Source organism: Chamaea fasciata, unplaced genomic scaffold (genome assembly GCF_029207755.1).
Source record: "Chamaea fasciata isolate MVZ Bird 193981 ecotype frontalis unplaced genomic scaffold, bChaFas1.0.hap1 SCAF_2, whole genome shotgun sequence".
NCBI classification, from domain to species: Eukaryota; Metazoa; Chordata; class Aves; order Passeriformes; family Sylviidae; genus Chamaea; species Chamaea fasciata.
In genome coordinates, this window is record NW_027094087.1 from 46,744,631 (window position 1) to 46,762,679 (window position 18,049).

Below are 18,049 nucleotides of genomic sequence, written 5' to 3' on the forward strand. Positions count from 1 at the left end.
AAGGGCTCCAAGTCATGTTTTGAACACAAGTCCTCTAGGAGAGGAGGCTGCACCTCCCTGCAGCAAGCAGCAGCAAAGCAGCCCCCTTGCATTCAGGCTTTTAACAACATTTCAGCACGGCGGCTCAAGTGCCTCTGATTCAAACACGTGCTGCTCACTCCCTGCCAGGACTGCAGCCAGGAGAGCTGATCTCTCATCTGGTATGCCCTCTCTCCTTTCCCACTGCTAAGCCCTTGGTGGTGAGTCAGTATTTGGCTAAGGGTGAGACTGCATGAGGTGACATTGCTCAAGATAAGGTGGCAGAATAGCAAATTCTGGTTTGGGATTATTTTTATTTTTAATCCATTCTGTAAGATGGATTTTTATCCAAAAATTGAAAGCTGTCATAAAAGGGAGAGGAGGGGGAAATCCCTTTTACTTTGGAGGCATCAAATCCTTTACCCTGGAAAGGATGTGATAGAACTTGTTGCTAAAGTCAGGCTGGTTCCTGGAGCTGTGATTGGAAACCTGCTCACAACTTCACCCTCTGCTGCCACATCACTGATGGTTTGTTAAATTCATGCCACATACTTCAGTGAGAAAGTGTCACTTTGAACAGAAAGAGGTACATATGATGGCAGGTGTGCAAGTGAGCATTTCCAGCAGTGCATGAGATTAGGTGGAGGTAAAGGCAGAGGAAAGGGCCATAAAATGCAAAGCTGCATGACCCTTTCATGACAAAGAAGGGATTCCTTAGGTGTATCCCTGAAGGAGCAAAAATAGAACTGAAACTGGAGCCACTGAGCTTTCTACTCTGTTCTTCTGCCCAAAGTAAGATCACTTCAGACATGCTGTTCTGTTCTCTTCACTAAGGCCTATGTAACTGCAGATGTCACAATCTTCTCTATTCCAGTGCATCATTACTCCTACCATGAGTGCATTTTCCTAGCATCCAACCAATCTTACATATTGCAGTTGTAGCCTATGGTTTCTTGCCCTAATAGCAAGCAGAGGACAGTGTACTTCTCTTTCAAACAGCCTCCTAAGAATCCAAAGGAAAAGTTTTGGTGAAGAAAATTAATTTTCCAGGCCACTTCTCCCTTATTAGAGATTTTTAGAGAAATTACTGAGAGCAGATTCCCAGAGCTCAAACACAGAAGCTGGACAGGATGGCAAGCAGAGGAATGGTACTCCAGATAGTCATGGAAGGCAACACTGCCAGTGGGTGGACAGCCAGAAGGATGAGGTGGCACTGAAAGCAGGAGGGGTCAGAAGGGAGGCAAATGAAGGCTGAAGCCGTTGGTTTGTTATGGGGAGAAGCCAGAGGGAGGCATTGAGGGAGGCATTAAGGCAGAAGGGTGCAGAAAAAGGTAACTGATGTAATGCCAAGACCTCAACAGCTACAGGATTATGACACCAATGAGGTCATTAGCTGGGAATGCCATTTGGCTTCTAGGGACAAGTTATGATACAGAAACCAGGTGCTTTGTGTGTTTTACTTAGCTGTTAATTGCAGCTTGCACCTTCCTTGTAGAAGCTTAGTTCCCCCTTGTAATGTGATGGAGTTTTCTCACTTATTTCCACATTCCTCCTGGTCCACACACTAAAGAAAAGTGGTGTGATTCTGGCAGGTATTTCCATTTAATGCAGTTGCTCTGCAGTAGTGTTTATTCAGTTACATGCAGGGTTTGTTCCAGCTGTCCCTGGTTATGACAAATCAGGTACTTAGAGTCCTGCATGCTCAGGGCTGTAAGTGGAGCTCTTTCTTGGCAAAAAATCTTAAAGAGCTGCCTCTCAGTTCCTGTGAAAAATAATCCAAATTCATTTAGAAGCAAGCACTGGAAATTGTCAGGAAATCTGCAGAGATGTGGGAGATAAAAATCCACTTAGGGTAGCAGATTTATGTCCTGCTCCAGCAAAGTCCCATTTGCCCCTATGCCTCCTTTTGTCCCATCCTCTCAGCTTGGCTCTGTGGAGTGAGGTAAGCCACACAGCAGCACTGCTCATGGAAGATCTGGAATATCCTACCCTCACTGTGCTGTCTCAGCCACTGGATTATAGAGGGCTAGCACTAGTGATAGCTTGTTGGAAAGTCTTTGTGTCCATGCGTCTCCTCCAGGTGTGGTCTCTATATAGGTCAGGGCTTCATTCTTCACTGGCTGTAGCCCTGTAAACACTCGGGAGAGTGTGGGGAGGGAGGCTCAGGAGACACAACGCTTTTACAGGTTGGCCTCAGGACCTAGGAAGAGACAAGCTGACACCTGCAGGCCGTGTCTGCATGGAGGTGGGGAAGTCAGATCAAGGGAGGTGTGGTGTTACCTCTGCACGCTCTGCAACACCAGCCTGGCACCGTGCCTGGCTATGGGGCATGCAGTGGATGATGGAGGAAGATGCAGCAGCAACTAAAAAAACATCCAGGGAGGGAGCAGCTAAAAGACAGTGCTTCCCTCCATGCCATAGAGAAGAAATTGTAGCTGGGAGCCAGAATAGTGGCAGAGAGGAGAAGAAGAGGAACAATTTGCTTTTAAGCCTTCTCCCTCCTTCAGGCCTACATGGAATAAAACATGGGGCAGAAAGCAATGATACAGATGGAGTAACCATCAGGCAAGGGCAGAACTGGAGAGCAGCAATGGATCGGCAACAGCCAGGAAGTTGTCACACCCCAGTCTGAGGGTGCAGTGGCACGTCAAATTAGTCCAAAATCCTAGCGCTCCTTCTCTGCCTCCTGTTTCTGCAGCAAACAGAAGCAGCTGGATCAACTCATCAATCCAACAAAATACTCATCATCCTACAAAAATTGAAATGAAATATCTTTCATTTTGGAAACAGCTCACCTGTACACCTGCACTACCTCTGACACAAAGCAGGAGCTTCTGCAGGATCTGGTGGCTCAAAAGAAGCAAGCAGGGAAGCAGAGGAGAGTGGCCCATGGAGCCATGAGTGCAGCATCGCTACTAGAAGAGTTTCCTCCTTGCTTGAGTTTCCTTTTGCAGCCTGACACATCTTGGCTGTTGGCCACCCTCATTTCACTGCTGCCACTCCAGAAGATATCCCTCTTTGCCAGGAATCTCTCCATCTTCTGCCATTTCTTAGATGGCCTCTGCTACATCCCAATACGCTTTCTGAAGCCATCACTTACTCAGTGTAGAGAGACATCCTGTAAGAAGGGGGACTAAGAGCAATTTGATGAAAGGGAGCCTTCAAAGAGGCAAAGACTGTTCCAACTGAGGGCTTGGAAGAGGCATAAAGCCAAGAGCCAGTAAAGGAGATCTAGGCCATGGTCCAATGCTAACTGCAGCCAATGGGACTGATTTGAATGGGCTTTGGACTAGATTCTTGAACAGCAGCTGTTAAAGAGGATATCAGGGGTGTGATGAATGTGGGGAACTAGAGGATAGAAAAGTGAGGAGGAGGGATTTGTTCAGCCATTCAAACATGGCTTATGTAGGACATGTAAAGGCTTTCTTTAGTGCCACCAGGACTCTCCAGACGGTGCCACAGCAATTGGAAGGTTCTGCTCCGTGAGGTCGTGTTTTACACGCCAGCACTGGCTGATGTCTTGTATTGCAGTAGCAACAACTATCAGAAGAAAGGAAAAAACACTGCCGAGGGAGGAAGACAAGTGGGACTGTGCTCGATGCTGCTGTGCTGCCTGGTGAAAAAATGGATGCTGAGCCATTTTAAGCTCTTTATATCGATCCCTGGTGGCACAAGCCCAGGGAGGGGAGAAAGGATGTGCCAGACTCCTCTTGTGAGGTCAGATGAAGGCAGTAGCAGAGTTTGGAAGCGGAAGCACATTTCGCATCCCTGCGGAGCCGCCACACCGCCGCCTGCCGGCCGCGCCGCGACACTGCAGTCCCTGCTTCCCTCCCTTCCTTCCTTCCTTCCTTCCTTCCTTCCTTCCTTCCTTCCTTCCTTCCTTCCTTCCTTCCTTCCTTCCTTCCTTCCTTCCTTCCTTCCTTCCTTCCTTCCTTCCTTCCTTCCTTCCTTCCTTCCTTCCTTCCTTCCTTCCTTCCTTCCTTCCTTCCTTCAGCGTGATGTTCACAAAGGAAAAGCAGATTGAGTGAGGTTAAACATTTAAGGTCAGATAAAACCACACTGCTGATTCCTTCAGCATGAATCATCGTTTTGTGCTGACTGTGCTCCTAACACTTCATACTGGCCCCTGCTTTCTCCTGGACTGTCGGGAAGGGACCAGTGAGTTGAGCAAGTTGGGTGGGAAGGGAAGGGAGTGGCATGGTGAGACACGGTGAGGAACCTGCCTGGAAAGGAGCAGTGGCTACTGGGCTCTCACTCCTTCCTTCCATGTTTTTCGTGGGCTCTGCGAGCTGCTGTGGTACATTTACCTGTGTCCCTCTCAGCAGGCTCTACCTTTGCTCTGGACCTCAGAGCACATCCCAGACTACAAGAACCTCGCAGGACACAGGCAGCTGCCCAGTCCAGGTGAGGGACACTGCTGCCTTCAGTAGCTGAGCCTGGGCTCCCTTTCAGCAGAGAGGCACCAGGCACCACTGAGGCATCCCCTGCCTCCAGGAGCACTTGGCACTGCAGCCCAAACTCTTTCCCTTACCTTTCCTTATCTCTGAGACAGGAAAATTCCTTGTTTTCTTTCTCGTGCTGCACTTCAATGTTGCTGTCTCTTGCATAAGGTGTCAGCACCAGGGTATTTGTGTGACAGCAGCTCCCAGCCCACTGACCATATAGGAGCACTTTCCTACACCAAGAGGGAAGGAGGCAGGTTTCCAGGTGTCCATGGTAGTATGCCTGAGTAGGGATGTACATAGGAGAAGGCTGAATCCCTCCAGACTCTGGTGGACTGCCGGCCCCCCACCATGCCAGCCCCAACCGCCCCCGCTTGAGCAGCTTCTTTCCTTGGGCCAGTGTCGATGTTTTCCTGCTCCAATTCAGGAGCATGTGCCCACAGGCAAAGAGATAACAAAGGGCACATTTTTACCGGCAGGAGCCGTCAGCAGAGAGTCAGCAGAGACCAAGCCTCTGAGGATGGAAAACACCTTTGGAGCCACGATAGGAGATTGGTGAGGGAGTGACTGAAAATGAAAGAGTAGGTCCAAAGTGTTGCTCTGGCCTTGGAAGAGCAGGATGTCGGTTACTGGGAACAGAAAAAGGATCATGTTTCTGGATTGAAGTCCTCGAGGAAGAAACAAGCTCCTGATAAGAGAAAGTCGCTTTTTCTTCTGAGTCACTACATTCCTAGAACAGTTGCGCAAGATGTTTTCAGAGACCCCTTTTCAGATCTCCATGGTTAGCTGTACCTCCACCTCTATAGATGCATGTAAGCTTCTTCATGGGGAGGAAAGACGATCTTAAAAAATGAGCATAACTGCCAGACAAACAACATACACGTACGCACTTAATATATATGAAAAATTAGTGGTTTGGTTATTCTTAAAGTAGCCCATTTGTGTTTTAAACTGGAAAAATAATTCTTTGGTATTATGGATAGGAAGGTATTCTCACCAATGTAAATTCCGTCTCACCTGAAATTTTACAAATAACGAAAAAAATCTCTGGATCACGTGAGGACTGGAATTTCCCTAAAACATAATCAAAAATTCGCGTTACCTTTAAAGAGACTCAGTAGTTAACTGTTGCACAGCTCTTTATATGACTTCCAACAATCTCCATGAGAGGAATTGGCTCATTTTCAAACCGTGGAGAAAAGGAAGAAAAACCTTGGATAATTATGCCTCTTGTCTCTTGCTTGATTTAGGAGTTTAAATGCCTTTGGAGGCTCAGAAGGCCTCTTGGTGTCCATGTCTTGCCTATACTGCACTCAAGGTGCCTAAAAGCAGAATTGTGATCTTAAAAATCTTGAGACCTACCTGATTGTGGAGTGCCCTGAATCACGCACCTGGTTTGTTTGAGTTCTGCATCAAGATGTTCTCTTAACTACAAGCAAGCCTTTGTTGAAAGCCCTAACTGTCCACACTCAGGGAGGGAAGACACCAAGCAAGTCTTGAAGCCCTACGTGATCTTTCTCTCTGCATGGTCACACCATGGCATGGAAAAAGTAGACCACAAGCAATCGCAGTTCCCAGGGCTGAAAGTTTGTCTTGAATGCCAGGAGAGGAAGGCACAAAGCAGTGAGGAACATCCCTTTCCAAAGAATGCAGTAGATAAGGCAGCTTTTCTCTCACAAAGGTCTTTGGGTCTAGGCAAGTTATCTGCAGGACAGGCTGTAACTCTGTGGAAGGCAGCAAGACATGTCAGGGGAACAGGATCTGACTCAAAAGCAAAACTGCACGAGCTTGCGACAGCTGCCCAAAAATACCTGGGTGACTAAGGGAAGAAGAATGCTGAAAGCAGGGAAGTTCCATGTGTTCTGTTTGGCGTGTTCTCTTCTTTTGGAATAACACTAAAAGCAGTGGTTTTCCCCCCCGTCCTGCCTGTTGCAGCTGGGTGCAGGGGCGCCAAGGGGCAGATGTTACATTTGGCATCTTTCTAATTTTCTTCAGTCCAGCTCAAGTGCTAGGGATATGCACATTGGAAATGAGCTGGCAGAAATTTAAAATGAAGGAGGCTGGATTTAGACTAGATATAGGAAAGAAATTTTTACGATGAGACTGGTGAAACACTGGAACATGTTTCGCAGAGAGGGCATGAAGGGCATGGATTGTCCAGAGAGGGGTGGATGCCCCACCCCTGGAAATATTCAAGGTCAGGTTGGACGTGGCTCTGAATAACACAATCCATTTGAAGATGTCCCTGCTCATTGCAGGGCAGAAGGACCTAGGTGAGTTTTAAGGGTCCCTTCCAACCCACACTATTACATGGTTCTGTGAAGCACACTTAAGAGAGGTAATGATGAACTTCCCTTAGTTTGAAAATTTGAATCAAAGCAGTCACCTGGACCAATAGGTTAGATATTACATTAAATAGATCATCTATTATACAGAATGCATTAGATATTAGCTTAGCTTAGTTAGTGTTTTAATTAGAAGAAATTAGAAGCAATGAGAAAATTATTCATGTTATTTACCAGTGGTTAACTGGTCTGGAGTCTAATGAACGCCACAGATTTGTATCTAGACAATTGTGTGAACATGTAATGAGAATCATCCATGAGTTTTCATTCTCTGTTTTTCTGTACCTACTTTGAATCAGGGGGATCCAGTGGGTGTCATCCCAAAACAGATGATACCTCAATTTAGAAATACAGGGTTTGAAAGGGATTCCCAAGGCTCTAATTCCAATCTCCTGGCAGCAAACTGTTTATTTTGTGAATAGCTCAAATTTTTCCTGTTTCTTTGCAAGTAACTCTCTGTTGCCCTCTTGGAAGGAGGGTAAGTTTGATTTCTGAAAGTGTCAAAAACTGAGAATGGAACCAGGGGCACTGCAGAAGCTGAGACATTAATTAGAAGAAACTGTTCACCTGAGTCACAGCATGGCAGAACATGCAGGTGAGAAGGAAACAACCCTTCCTTCTCAGTGAGGAGAACGGGAACATCCTGCTCCATCAAAGAGCTATTCTGGAGCAAAGCCCAGAAAGCTGCTAAGGTTTCTGGGAGACTTTGTTCCCATCTGTCCCTGGTGGTTTCTGACACTTCCCTACCATGGCTTTCTGACAGTACCAGAGCTGTTTTGCTGGGGAGATTCCTAGCATGCACCTCCTTAGCACCTGTACCCTGCTGCACCAGGCCACGTGTCCCATGACCTCTCACTCCGAGGTGCCATTGCTCTCTTGCTGAGCTACACTGCCCTCAACAGTCTTGTGTCCTGCTCACTTTTGTTACCATTTACAAGCTGTTTGCTTCCTGGAAGGCTTCCAGTGCTGCTTCTCTGGCATCAATTCAAGGTTTGCTTTCAGCTCTAGCTGCTCTAAACTTCAGCACTCAGCTCCATTACTTGTGTGGGACAGAGGGAAAGTATTTGGTCATGAATTTTGGCTATGACACAGCCCTGCTGTGTCAACAGAATTGTAAGCTCCATGATTGCCTTTTCCACACCAGCTGGTGATGGAGTAGCAAGGAGAAACCTATGGCATCACACCGTCCTCTGGAGTCATTGCTTCAGTCCACCATAGCAAATCCCCCCTCAGTTTCTGAAGGATGGGCTCTGCCCTCTGTTAGATGGCTGGGATATGTGCTTCATCCACAGACGGAAACAGTCTGGACAGAGGTCACTTGTGTGGGAAAAATGCTGGATGGAGAATATGTCTGAAGCTGTTGCTTACTCCTAATGTAAGATTTTTTTTTTTAATTTATTTTTAATAAAAGATTCCTGTCTTCATTCTGCAGATCCAGAGTGCTCAGCCTTCAGACAGAACACATAAAGTGCCCCTAAAAGATACTTTGGATCAGAGACATTTGCTCTAGATGCCATCCAAGTCGTCTAAGGACCTTACTGTTCTTCCTATGATGGGCAATGACACATGTTGTCATCCCTTGACCCAAATTCAAAGAGCTTTCTTGAGGAACTGGTATTTGCCTAAGAGTTAATCCAAGAGAAGGAATACCAATTGGTTAGTTATTGTAGAGTGATAGGAGCAGGAAAATCTGACAAGAGAGGGAGAACAGGGGTCTTGGGGGCAACCCTTATGATTTCCTGGGTTTTTCTTTTCATGGATTCCTGCTCCAGCCCCTGTCAGGCAAGCAAGGTGCAGCAGCTCTGGCCTGTTGAGCCCCACTAATCTGGGTTGGCATGCTGCTGCAGGACTGCATGGAGCTCTGTGAGAATTGAAAAAACCCATGGATTGCTTGGGGTGTCACCACAACCAGCTCACCTCTGAGAAACAGAGTTTCTGGTTCAATGTCATAGTTCAGCTGTGGACTGATCCAGGTGCCTGTAAATAGCCACTCAAATAAATAGGATGCCCAGTTTGTTCCTTTTTACACTCCTTTATGGTGCATGAGGAATATAAAGGAAGATGGAAGCTTGATGGTTTGCTTGCTTGGGGATGGGAGAGGGGACATATTTGAAATTAAGGGGGTATGATTTGCTTGGTTACTTGCTTCTTACACTCTGAAATCTGAGTTCTGTGTTGCCAGAGTCAAGAATTTGAGGAGAGCTCAGAAAATGAATGCTTGCTAGCAGGGAGCAAGGGATCTGGAATGGGGATGTTTAAAATGTGTCAGGTTTGTTTATATGTCTCTAATGAACTTTTTGGGGCACAAAAACCTCCGTGGACATCAAACAGTTCACCTCAATGAGGGCAACTGTCTTTCTCCAAAATCCTACAGGTAAGAAAGAAATTTTCATACTTGCAGCATTAAAAAACCCCAACCCAAGGAGCACACTACTGAAAGATTACAGGGACTGTCCCAGATGTTGTCATGCCTGGGCTGGTGCCAGGGGCAACTGTGTGCCACCACTGCAGTAAGGAGTCCTGAATTCTGCCAGTCCCGTGTTACTCCAGCCCCATGGGCATGGGTCAATGCCAACAAAACCACAGCAAGCAGCACCTCTTAAACCCTCAGACCCTTTGTGATTAATTTACTTATTGATGGTCTTTCATAACTCCGTGGTCATCTTTTTTTCTCACTGCCATTAATTATTCCTGGAAGCAAATAAAAGGCCCCACCGATATCTCTCCCTCCCACTCAGCACAGCCAGCTTTTCCTTAGGGAGAAAAAACTTGTGCTCATTTGCAGTGGGACAATGCCGACTTTTGAACCTCTAACCACTAAACAAACAAACCTTGCGCTCTGCTCCACAATCCAAACAGGGTTTATTGACAGGCGTATCGCAGCAACGCACAGCGGCTCCGGCAGCAGCCGGCCCGGGATCAATGCTGCGGGGGCGGCCCCGGGCGCCGCAGGACATCCTCGAAGGGGCGGCCCCGCCCGGGGCTGCCTCCACCCAGAGCCCTCGTGCCCGGGGACAGCGCAGAGGGACGAGTGGGCCACTGTGCCTGCAAAGCCCTTCCAGCTCGGAGAGCCCTGGTGCAACTGCTCTGTGCTGGTTTGGGGCTGGTGCTGCAGAGCCATGACCCTCGGTTTGGGCGCTGCCCAACTTTGGTTGTCCTCCAGAATGATCCAAGGACCCTCTAGAGTCACAGAAGGATGAATCTGGCTCCTGCCTCCCTCTGATCAAGAACAAACATTGGACATTGCACCCAGCAGGACGTGCTCTGTGTGTAAGCCCATGCACAGTGTTACTGCCTTGGGGCTGCACCCGTATTTCCTGGCCGGGCCCACTTCAGAGACCACGTATGCAGCAGAAAATCAAGCAGGTTCCTTGCACTGGAGCTGCTGCCTCCCACCACAGTCTTCTTCCAGGCACAGGAGCCCTGGATCAGGTTTGCGTGGCCACATGTCTGCTCTTGGACTGCCAGCCCCTGGATGCATGGAGCTACATGCAGACAAAATGCAGTGCAGAGGCCTTGGGGCTGGTGCTTTCCATTTCCCCGAGTTCCCTTAGGCAGAAAGAGCTGCCTTGTCAGTAGTGTCAGTCCCTGACCAGATCATTCTCCCCATGAGGTTCTGTATATGCTGCTAGAATTTGGCTTTGGCTTTTAGCAAAAAGATTAAAAAAAAGCTTCAACAAAGAAAAAACCAAAGTGTCCCAAAGAAGGCAAATGGAATAACTTAAAAAATTTTGATGGCCAAAACTGAACAGCATGGGGCTAAATCCTGGGGAAGTTAATAATCCTCATAACGTGTTTGGGGCTGGACAGTGCTCCCATCAGCCCTGCTGGGCCCAGGCCAACATGAGCTGGCTCTACCCAGCCAAGGGCGCTGGCTGCAGCGTGGCTGCTCCAGCCTGGCCTCACTTTGCAGCTGGACGTCTCCCATCCCTAAATAAGAAATACATGTGGCAAACAGCCAGACTGATTTGGCCAAATCACCTGGACTTTTCTTGTTTTCATCTCTGCCTAAGTGGGTCATTTGGACTCTCCTGGTCTTCTCCATCTAGCCGGCATGTGGAATTGGCCACAGCCCGTCCAAAGCACGCTCTGATATACCACAGAGCTCTTCCAATGTTTCTGCTTCTGGTAGAGCTGTGATGAAGCCTACATAAAGCTGATAAAATCAAGGAAACTTTGGAAAATCAGCTGAAACAGCCCCTCCCCCCCCCCCCCCCAAGACAGAAATTGTAAGAATGTGAGAAACAGCACATAGTTTAACCAAAGGGACATTGCACATGCAAACAAGGCTCCTCATTTCAGCATGACAGGACACCTTTTCCAGAAAGAGACTAAATTCTTTCAATTTCTCTGCACTGCAGCTAATAAATGTGGATGGATGACTATCTGCACTGGATTTATGGGCTCTTTTACAAGTGTCTAACATTAAGCAATTCACTTCTGAACGTTTAAACAGTGCCTTATCTCGTCTACTCTGACCCTCAGGGCAGAATGAACATTTTGCATATTCACGGTTGCAAGAAAAAAATAAAATAAAATATAAAATAAAAAACCACATGTGTTTTAATTTTTTTTCCTGCTAAAATTCGTCATTAGCCCAACAACATTGCAAAGGTCTTTTGGACCGATCCCTGAGATATACCGGGGGTTGACTGGCAGGCAGCGCCCCCACTTTTTTTTCTAACAAATTCCAGGGTAAAAAAAGCACCCAAACATAATAATAATAATAATAATAAAGCGATGCACACGCTTCCCTCGGACGACGAGACACATACACTGTACACCTGTACACACGGCCGGCCCCGCGGGGCGGTGTAGTGCATCGGGGGGCCGCTCCCACCGCGCCCCCCGGCCCGGCCCGGCCCCATCCGCTGCGTCCTCCCGCGGTCCCTGCGCCGCTGTCCCCGGCCGCTGTCACTGCGGGGCGGCGGGGCCCAGCCCGGGGGCCGCCCCCGCCGCGGGACCCTGCAAGGAGGCGCTGGGGCTGAGGGGCTCCGCGCCGCCGGGCTGCGCTTGCTGCAGCTTCTTCTTGTTGATCTTCCTCTCCTTCGCCCGCCTGTTCTGGAACCAGATTTTCACCTGCCGGGAGGTGTACAAGGGAGTGAGGGGGGACAGTTCGCCGGGGATGTGTCCCCCTCTCAGGGGCTCTCGCCAAGAGCGCATCCCAATCCCGCGCGTTCTGCCCCCGCGCTGCCCCGTCCCGCGCATCCCTGCCCCGTCCCGCGCATCCCGGCCACACGTGGCATGCGTAAGGAGCGCCACTTTTGGGACAGACCTGCCTCTCCGACAGCCCCAGATTGGAGGCCAGCTCCGCTTTTCTCCTGATGGTGATGTAGCGGCTGTAGTGAAACTCCTTCTCCAACTCCAGCCGCTGGTGGTCGGTGTACACGACGCGGTACTTGTCTTTCGTCCTGGTTTTAACTGCGGAGCACAAAGCCAGGGTTGAGAAAGTCAAAGCCAAAGGGCAGAGCTGAGCGCAGCATCCTCTCTGCGGCGCAGAGCGATCAGGAGCAGTCCTATCCCCCCCTCCCGGGCTAGGTGTTGAGCGGGCTGCTCCCGGGCTCGCCTTCCGCTGTCCCGGGCTCTGCTGAGCGTGGCAGAGGAAAGCAGACGTTCCGCAGTTCCTTGGGGACATGAGACATCAATGCCAGGCATGTCGGCGGGCGCAGGCACCCAGCCCCGGCTGCCGGCCCCGGCCCCACCGCACGCCCCTGCCTAGCACGGGGACATCTTTACTGTGAACTCTTTGGCTTTTGGTTTTGTTTTGCCTTCCCTAGCGACCACAAACTTTTTACAGAGAAAGACGAAAAGGGAAAGAAGTAAAAGGCCCGTTCAGGACAGGACGATTTCGTTTCTAAACGAGGAACAGCGTTCTAAGGGCGACCTTAGAATCGAGAGCGGCCGCAGGGAACCACTCGTGAAGGGGCCCAGCTCCCCCTTTTCTGTTACGGCATGGGGGGCTGCAGGGATTTCTTGGGAAGCCTGGAAGTGTGGCGTGCAACTTCAGAGTTCAAAAAAGCCCAACCCAAGCCAACAAACAAAAAACCCCAAACGGAACCAAACACCGAAAACCCGACGGAATCCGAAGGCGAAAGCCGGCGAGCAGCCGGTGAGAGTGCATCGCCGCAGCCGGTGACCTCCTTTTTCCCGAGGGTTTCTTGTTTAACTGGTTGTGTCCCCGGCCCTCCCGTTCCCCAGGGAGCCGAGGCGGGGAGTCTCTGCCCCCAAGGTGCTTAATGGCTAGCAGGCTGACTTTGTTCAGGTAAACTCTCTGCAAACCACAACAAAAGCACCCTGTAAAGATACAAGCCTGATCAGAGAAAACTCCCCAGAGCCAGTGAATAGGGAACACAGTCCCAAACAATGCAGGACAAGGAGATCTTATCAAAGAAAAACCCTTCTCAAAGCCTTAATGACAGCCACATTCTGTTTGAATTACCACTACTGAACAAATGGCGGCAGGCGCTTTCATCCCCCCAGCTCTGCACATTAACATAAACACTGGCTCCAAAGGCAGAATTTGAATGGAGACAAGGGACCGGCCACCACCGCACAAGCCCAAAGTGTGGGAACACCATGGGCTGCTGTGGGAAGCGCGGTGGGCCTGTCAGAGTCCCATCGCCACCGGCACCCGGGACGTGGCGGTGCCAGCGGTCGGCACCGGGGCACCACCGAGGCTTTTCCCCCGGGGCGCGGCGGCCACAGGCGTATCCGGGACTCCCGCTCCGCTCCGACCGGGGTACCCCCGCCGGCCCTGCCGCCGGCCACGCAAGGCAGGGGATGAGAGGGGAATGCCATAAGTCATTATTTACTGCGAAAGTCGTCATCCCTTTTTGGTTATTTTTTTGGCCACTATATACATTTTTTTTTCAAATAAAGAAAGAAATAAATAAAAAAACCCCAAACAAACAAACAAAACCCAAAAAACAAAAGGGAGACGAGGAGATAGTAGCCGTGGAAGGCGTATATCAAAGTGCTGGACACGCATGTCCTCTGGCAGATGTACGGTGGGAACGAAAGAGAGGGTCTGCGGGAGTATTAACATCACAAGGGAGCGCGGCGCCGGCTGCGGCCCGGCCCGGGAGGGCACGCCCTCGCACGGCCCGGCACGGCCCGGCCGGGGGCACGGCCCGGCCCGCGGGGATCGGACTGGCAAGTGGCCGCCGCTGTCTCTCGGGAGGCCTGGCCGTACGGAGACCTTAATAAAGGGCAGGCGCCCAGTGACTCAGAAACAAATGCGGAGCGACACCGGCCGATGATTTATATGACTATAATTGGTTATAAAAATCTTCTAAGTGGCTATAAGCAGGAGAGCGGAGCAGTGGGAGCAAGAGCGAGCGTTTCCTCGGGATCCTGGCCATTCCACCCTGCTCCGCCGGAGCGCAGCCTGAAGCACCGAGCCCCCGGGGCCGGCAGCGCTGCTCGCCGGCGGAGCGCCGCTCCCGCGGCTGCCGGTCCGGCACTCAGCAGCGCGGACGGGCTGTCGGCAGAGCCCGGCAGCCCTCTTGTCCCGAGGACCGACCCTCGGACGGGTTTTCTTCGGGGAGCTCTCCCCGAAAAAAGGCTTTGCCGGGCTGCCCGGCGGCACCCTAGCGAGTGGTCGGTGGGGCAGCCCCCGCCCGCCTGGCCCCGACCCGCACTTACCCTGGCTGCTGAGCGGGGTCTGCGCCGGCTTCCTCATCCACTCGCAGAGGCCGCGGCGCTGCCCACCGGGGGAGAGCGGCTCGGGGGCGGCGCTGGCGGCGGCGCTGGCGGCGTTGAGGGGCTGCATGACCCCGGCGGAGCAGTGGGGCGCGGGGCCGGCGTGGTGATGGGCGTGCGGGTGGTGGTGGTGGTGGTAGTCGGCGGGGCTGTAGGCCATGGGGGCGGCGGGGGAGCCCCCGTTGAGGCCGTGGACGACGCCGGCGGCCGGCGGAGCCCCTTGGCCATAGGTGCCCCAGTCGTCGCGGAGCGGGGCGGCGTAGGGCGCGGGCCAGGCCGGCCCGGGGGACTGGGCGCCGTCGAGGTTCACATGGTACCCGCCGTAGTCCGCGTACTGCGGGGCACCGACGAAGTTCTGCGCTGCCAGGTTAAGCCCCCCCGAGTGCCGCACCGGGCCGGGGTACATGGGCCCGTCCTTCTCCAGGAGGTAGCTCACGTACATGCTGGCGGGGCCCCGGCGGCGGCTCTCCACATGCTGCTCGGGGCTCTCGCCGCGGCGCGCCTGCTGCTGCCTGGGGCCGGGCTGCCCGGGGCGGGGAGGGGGCAGGCGGAGGGGCCGCGGCCCCGCGCTGCGCTCCGCGCTTCTCCGCGCTCCCGGTCCGAATCCAATGGCCGGCAGTCCTTACATGATTAACGATTGTTTACAAGGCTCTATTAGTAATGGCCCAGACACACCAAAGGCAGGTGACGTGGAGAGGCGCTGGGTATATAGCTACTACCCCTAAAAGACGATTTGCATTTAAAAAGATAAGGAGAGGGCAGCGACCTGATCACAGCTAAATATTCAAGCCTTTATTGTTTAAGAGCTTCCTCCTTCCATTGCAACCTGGTGCACTTTAACCTCCAATCACAGGTTCAAAGGATGAAATCAAGAGACTTGCAAAAGACAGAGAGGGAGATCTAAGGGCGAGGGTGGGAATATGGGAGCCGTGTATCACGGCCGATCTGTAGGCAGCACTTTAGCCAGCTCTTCTCTGTGCTTTGGGTTTGGGGTGGGGGGGGGGGGAAGGGGCGGAAGAGGAGGGAGTTTTGATTAAAAATCCACAAAGCCATTTTGTCGTGGTTGTTTTGAGCAACAAACCCCATCGCGACGGCCTACTGCTTTTTGTAAAACGCTTCCACCCGCTCCCGCTCGGTCACGGGCAATGAAGGCGAGGTAAGAGGAGAAATCCCCCCCACCAAGGGCGCTGTCTCCTTCCTCCGTGTGTGCCTGTAGAGCTTCGAGGTCGGGCGCGCCCAGCAGGTCCGGGAAAGGACGAGGACTGGGGGTGCCTTCGTCTAAAACACCCTCTGCCCTCAGAGTCACCGCTGGAGCGAGGCCGGATAATCCCGCCGACCGGGAGGCCTTGGGACCGAGGCAGGGGATGGTTCTCCTCAAGGAGGGAACCATCAACCTCCTCCCGGAGCCTGTCACCTCTTCGGGAGATTCCCCCGCTGTAACGCGGCCAAGCCCGCGGGGAGCCCGACGGCTTGTCCCTCCAGGCACACTCACTTCTTCCCTCCCCAACTCCTTGGAAACCCTCTGGAAATGCTGGCTCTGGAAAGGCGGCTCCTAGGGAAGAGGCAGCCGGCTCCCCCAGCCCAGCCAGTCCCCTTTGAAGAGGCGACCCCCTCTCAGCTTCCCCCCGCCGCTTTCATGCTTTAACTTTTCACCCTGAGCGGGGACAATGCGAGACGACGTTTGCATATTCGCATCTTTTCCCATGACACAGAGAGGAAACCTTTCACCCGCCGAGAAAAAATGGATGGGGACGGGAACATCCCCCCGTTTTCCCAGCACTTTTCGCCGAGCAGCGCAGCACCGTCTCAGCCATTCCCACCGGCTTTCCCGGTCCCTTGGGGTGGCTGCGGCTCGGTCCTACCGGGGCTCCCCAGACGGGCCCCGCGCTGTCCCGGACCCGCGTGTCCCGGGTATTATATACGGAGATCCTCGTGGTCGTGTCCCAAGAGTGTTTTTCCTTCCACGTGGGTGGCTGTTCTGCACACCGAGGAGTGTCACTGAGATAGGGCGTCTTGCAGCTCTGCAAAGGCAGATATCTCGAACCCACCCTCTGAAAATCTCCCTCTCCTTCCCTCCATTCTATCGTTCCTTTGGTGTTGGGCGTGGGGCTGTCCCGGAACCATGCTTTGACACCAGTGTGAGTAATTCAGTGATCTCTCTCAAAATGTCCCAAGGGATTCTGTGTCAGTGGCCCTGGGACACCAGGACGCTCAATTAGAAAAGGATGGAGCATCTCTCCTCGGGAAGAGGCCACAGACGGCCCCCTCGGAGTCGCTGTGGATGTCTCGGATGCGAGAAACAGGGTATCCCCACCCTGCACATAGCCGGGAAATCTTGTGCCCGCACTGTCTCTTGTTCGCAGGCTGTCGCAGGCGGCTGCGGTTGCGACCCTACGATAACAGCAGCACAACAGCAGGGATGCAGAGATGCTTGCCAGACGCTTTCTCTGGAGGGAATTTCTCTCTTGCCTCTTCTCACCGTGACACTTTCCCCCCGCCCCGACGGTGGAGTAACGAGGAGAGGGGAGCGGGCTTGGAGCTCCCAGCGCTGTCTGAACAGGGGACTGAAATGTCACTCTGGAAAGGAAACGCTGTGTCCCTTCGATGCAATCGCCTCTCCCGATAAGCACCGACAGAGCCGATCTATGCAGATGTGAATTTGATGATGCCATAAACGGAGAAAGGAGCCATTAAAACGACAAAACTCTGGACATATTGTAATAAAACGCACTGCAACCCTGAACAACTCCGAAACAACCCGATTCAGTGTCTAAGGCTCCATCAGTGAACCGCTGGCAGCCAGGTGGCAGCTTTTTGGGGTGAGACCAGACGCCGGCCCGAGCTGGCAGGGCTGGGGGCCGTCGGCCGCGGGATCGGATGAGAATCTCGGGGCTCCGGTGAAGGAACAGGATAAAGCTCCGGGGCAGCTCCACGACTAGCTGGAATGGCAGCCAGAGCGCTGCTCCGCTGCTTTGCTATTCTGACAGTAACCCCAGTTGCTGCCACCCAGTACGGGGAGGGCTTGGAAGACCGGGCCCCACCAGCCGTACCCTAACCGGGATCGGGGGGCGAGATGGGGACGAGTCCTGCCTCCCCGCGGATAAATGCTTCGAAGCATCCTCCTCCGCCGCTCAGCAGCCCCCCGGACTCGACTCATGGCAGCTGCTGGGAATGGGGACACGCTGCCCCGGGACACCCTTGTCTTAAAATAAGAGGGATCCCGATCGTCTCCTAGATGCCTTTGCGGCCCCTCGGGCTTCTTTTCATTGTGGCTGGCACAGGATTTGTCCCCCCTCCAGCCCTATCCAGCTATCGGGGCTTCTCAAGGAGACTGGAGGGAGTGGACATATCTCTCGGCCAGGTTTCACCCCTTTTCTCCCCTCCGTTCTGCCTGCTCCCTCTCCGCTTTCGTCTCGGGTTTTCCCGCCAGCTCCGGCCCAGATCTGCACATCCAGGGGAGGAGCAGAGACCTGGGACCAGACCCCCACACGGGAGCGTGGGCGAAAGCCTGATCTCTTCCTCTCTTTGCTTCCTCCCGTGTTT

At 52.4% G+C, this 18,049-nt stretch overlaps 1 protein-coding gene across 1 annotated transcript; it reads right to left on the reverse strand.

The window, feature by feature from the left end:
- Positions 1 to 11,345: 11,345 nt before the first annotated feature.
- CDX2 (caudal type homeobox 2) lies at positions 11,346 to 14,948 on the reverse strand. Its single transcript, XM_066177436.1, has 3 exons — positions 14,450 to 14,948; positions 12,081 to 12,226; positions 11,346 to 11,884 (listed from the first exon to the last, which is right to left on the reverse strand). The coding sequence occupies exons 1-3, from the start codon at positions 14,946 to 14,948 to the stop codon at positions 11,720 to 11,722; spliced, it is 810 nt and encodes a 269-aa protein (XP_066033533.1). The 3' UTR covers positions 11,346 to 11,719.
- Between the last annotated feature and the right edge of the window lie 3,101 nt (positions 14,949 to 18,049).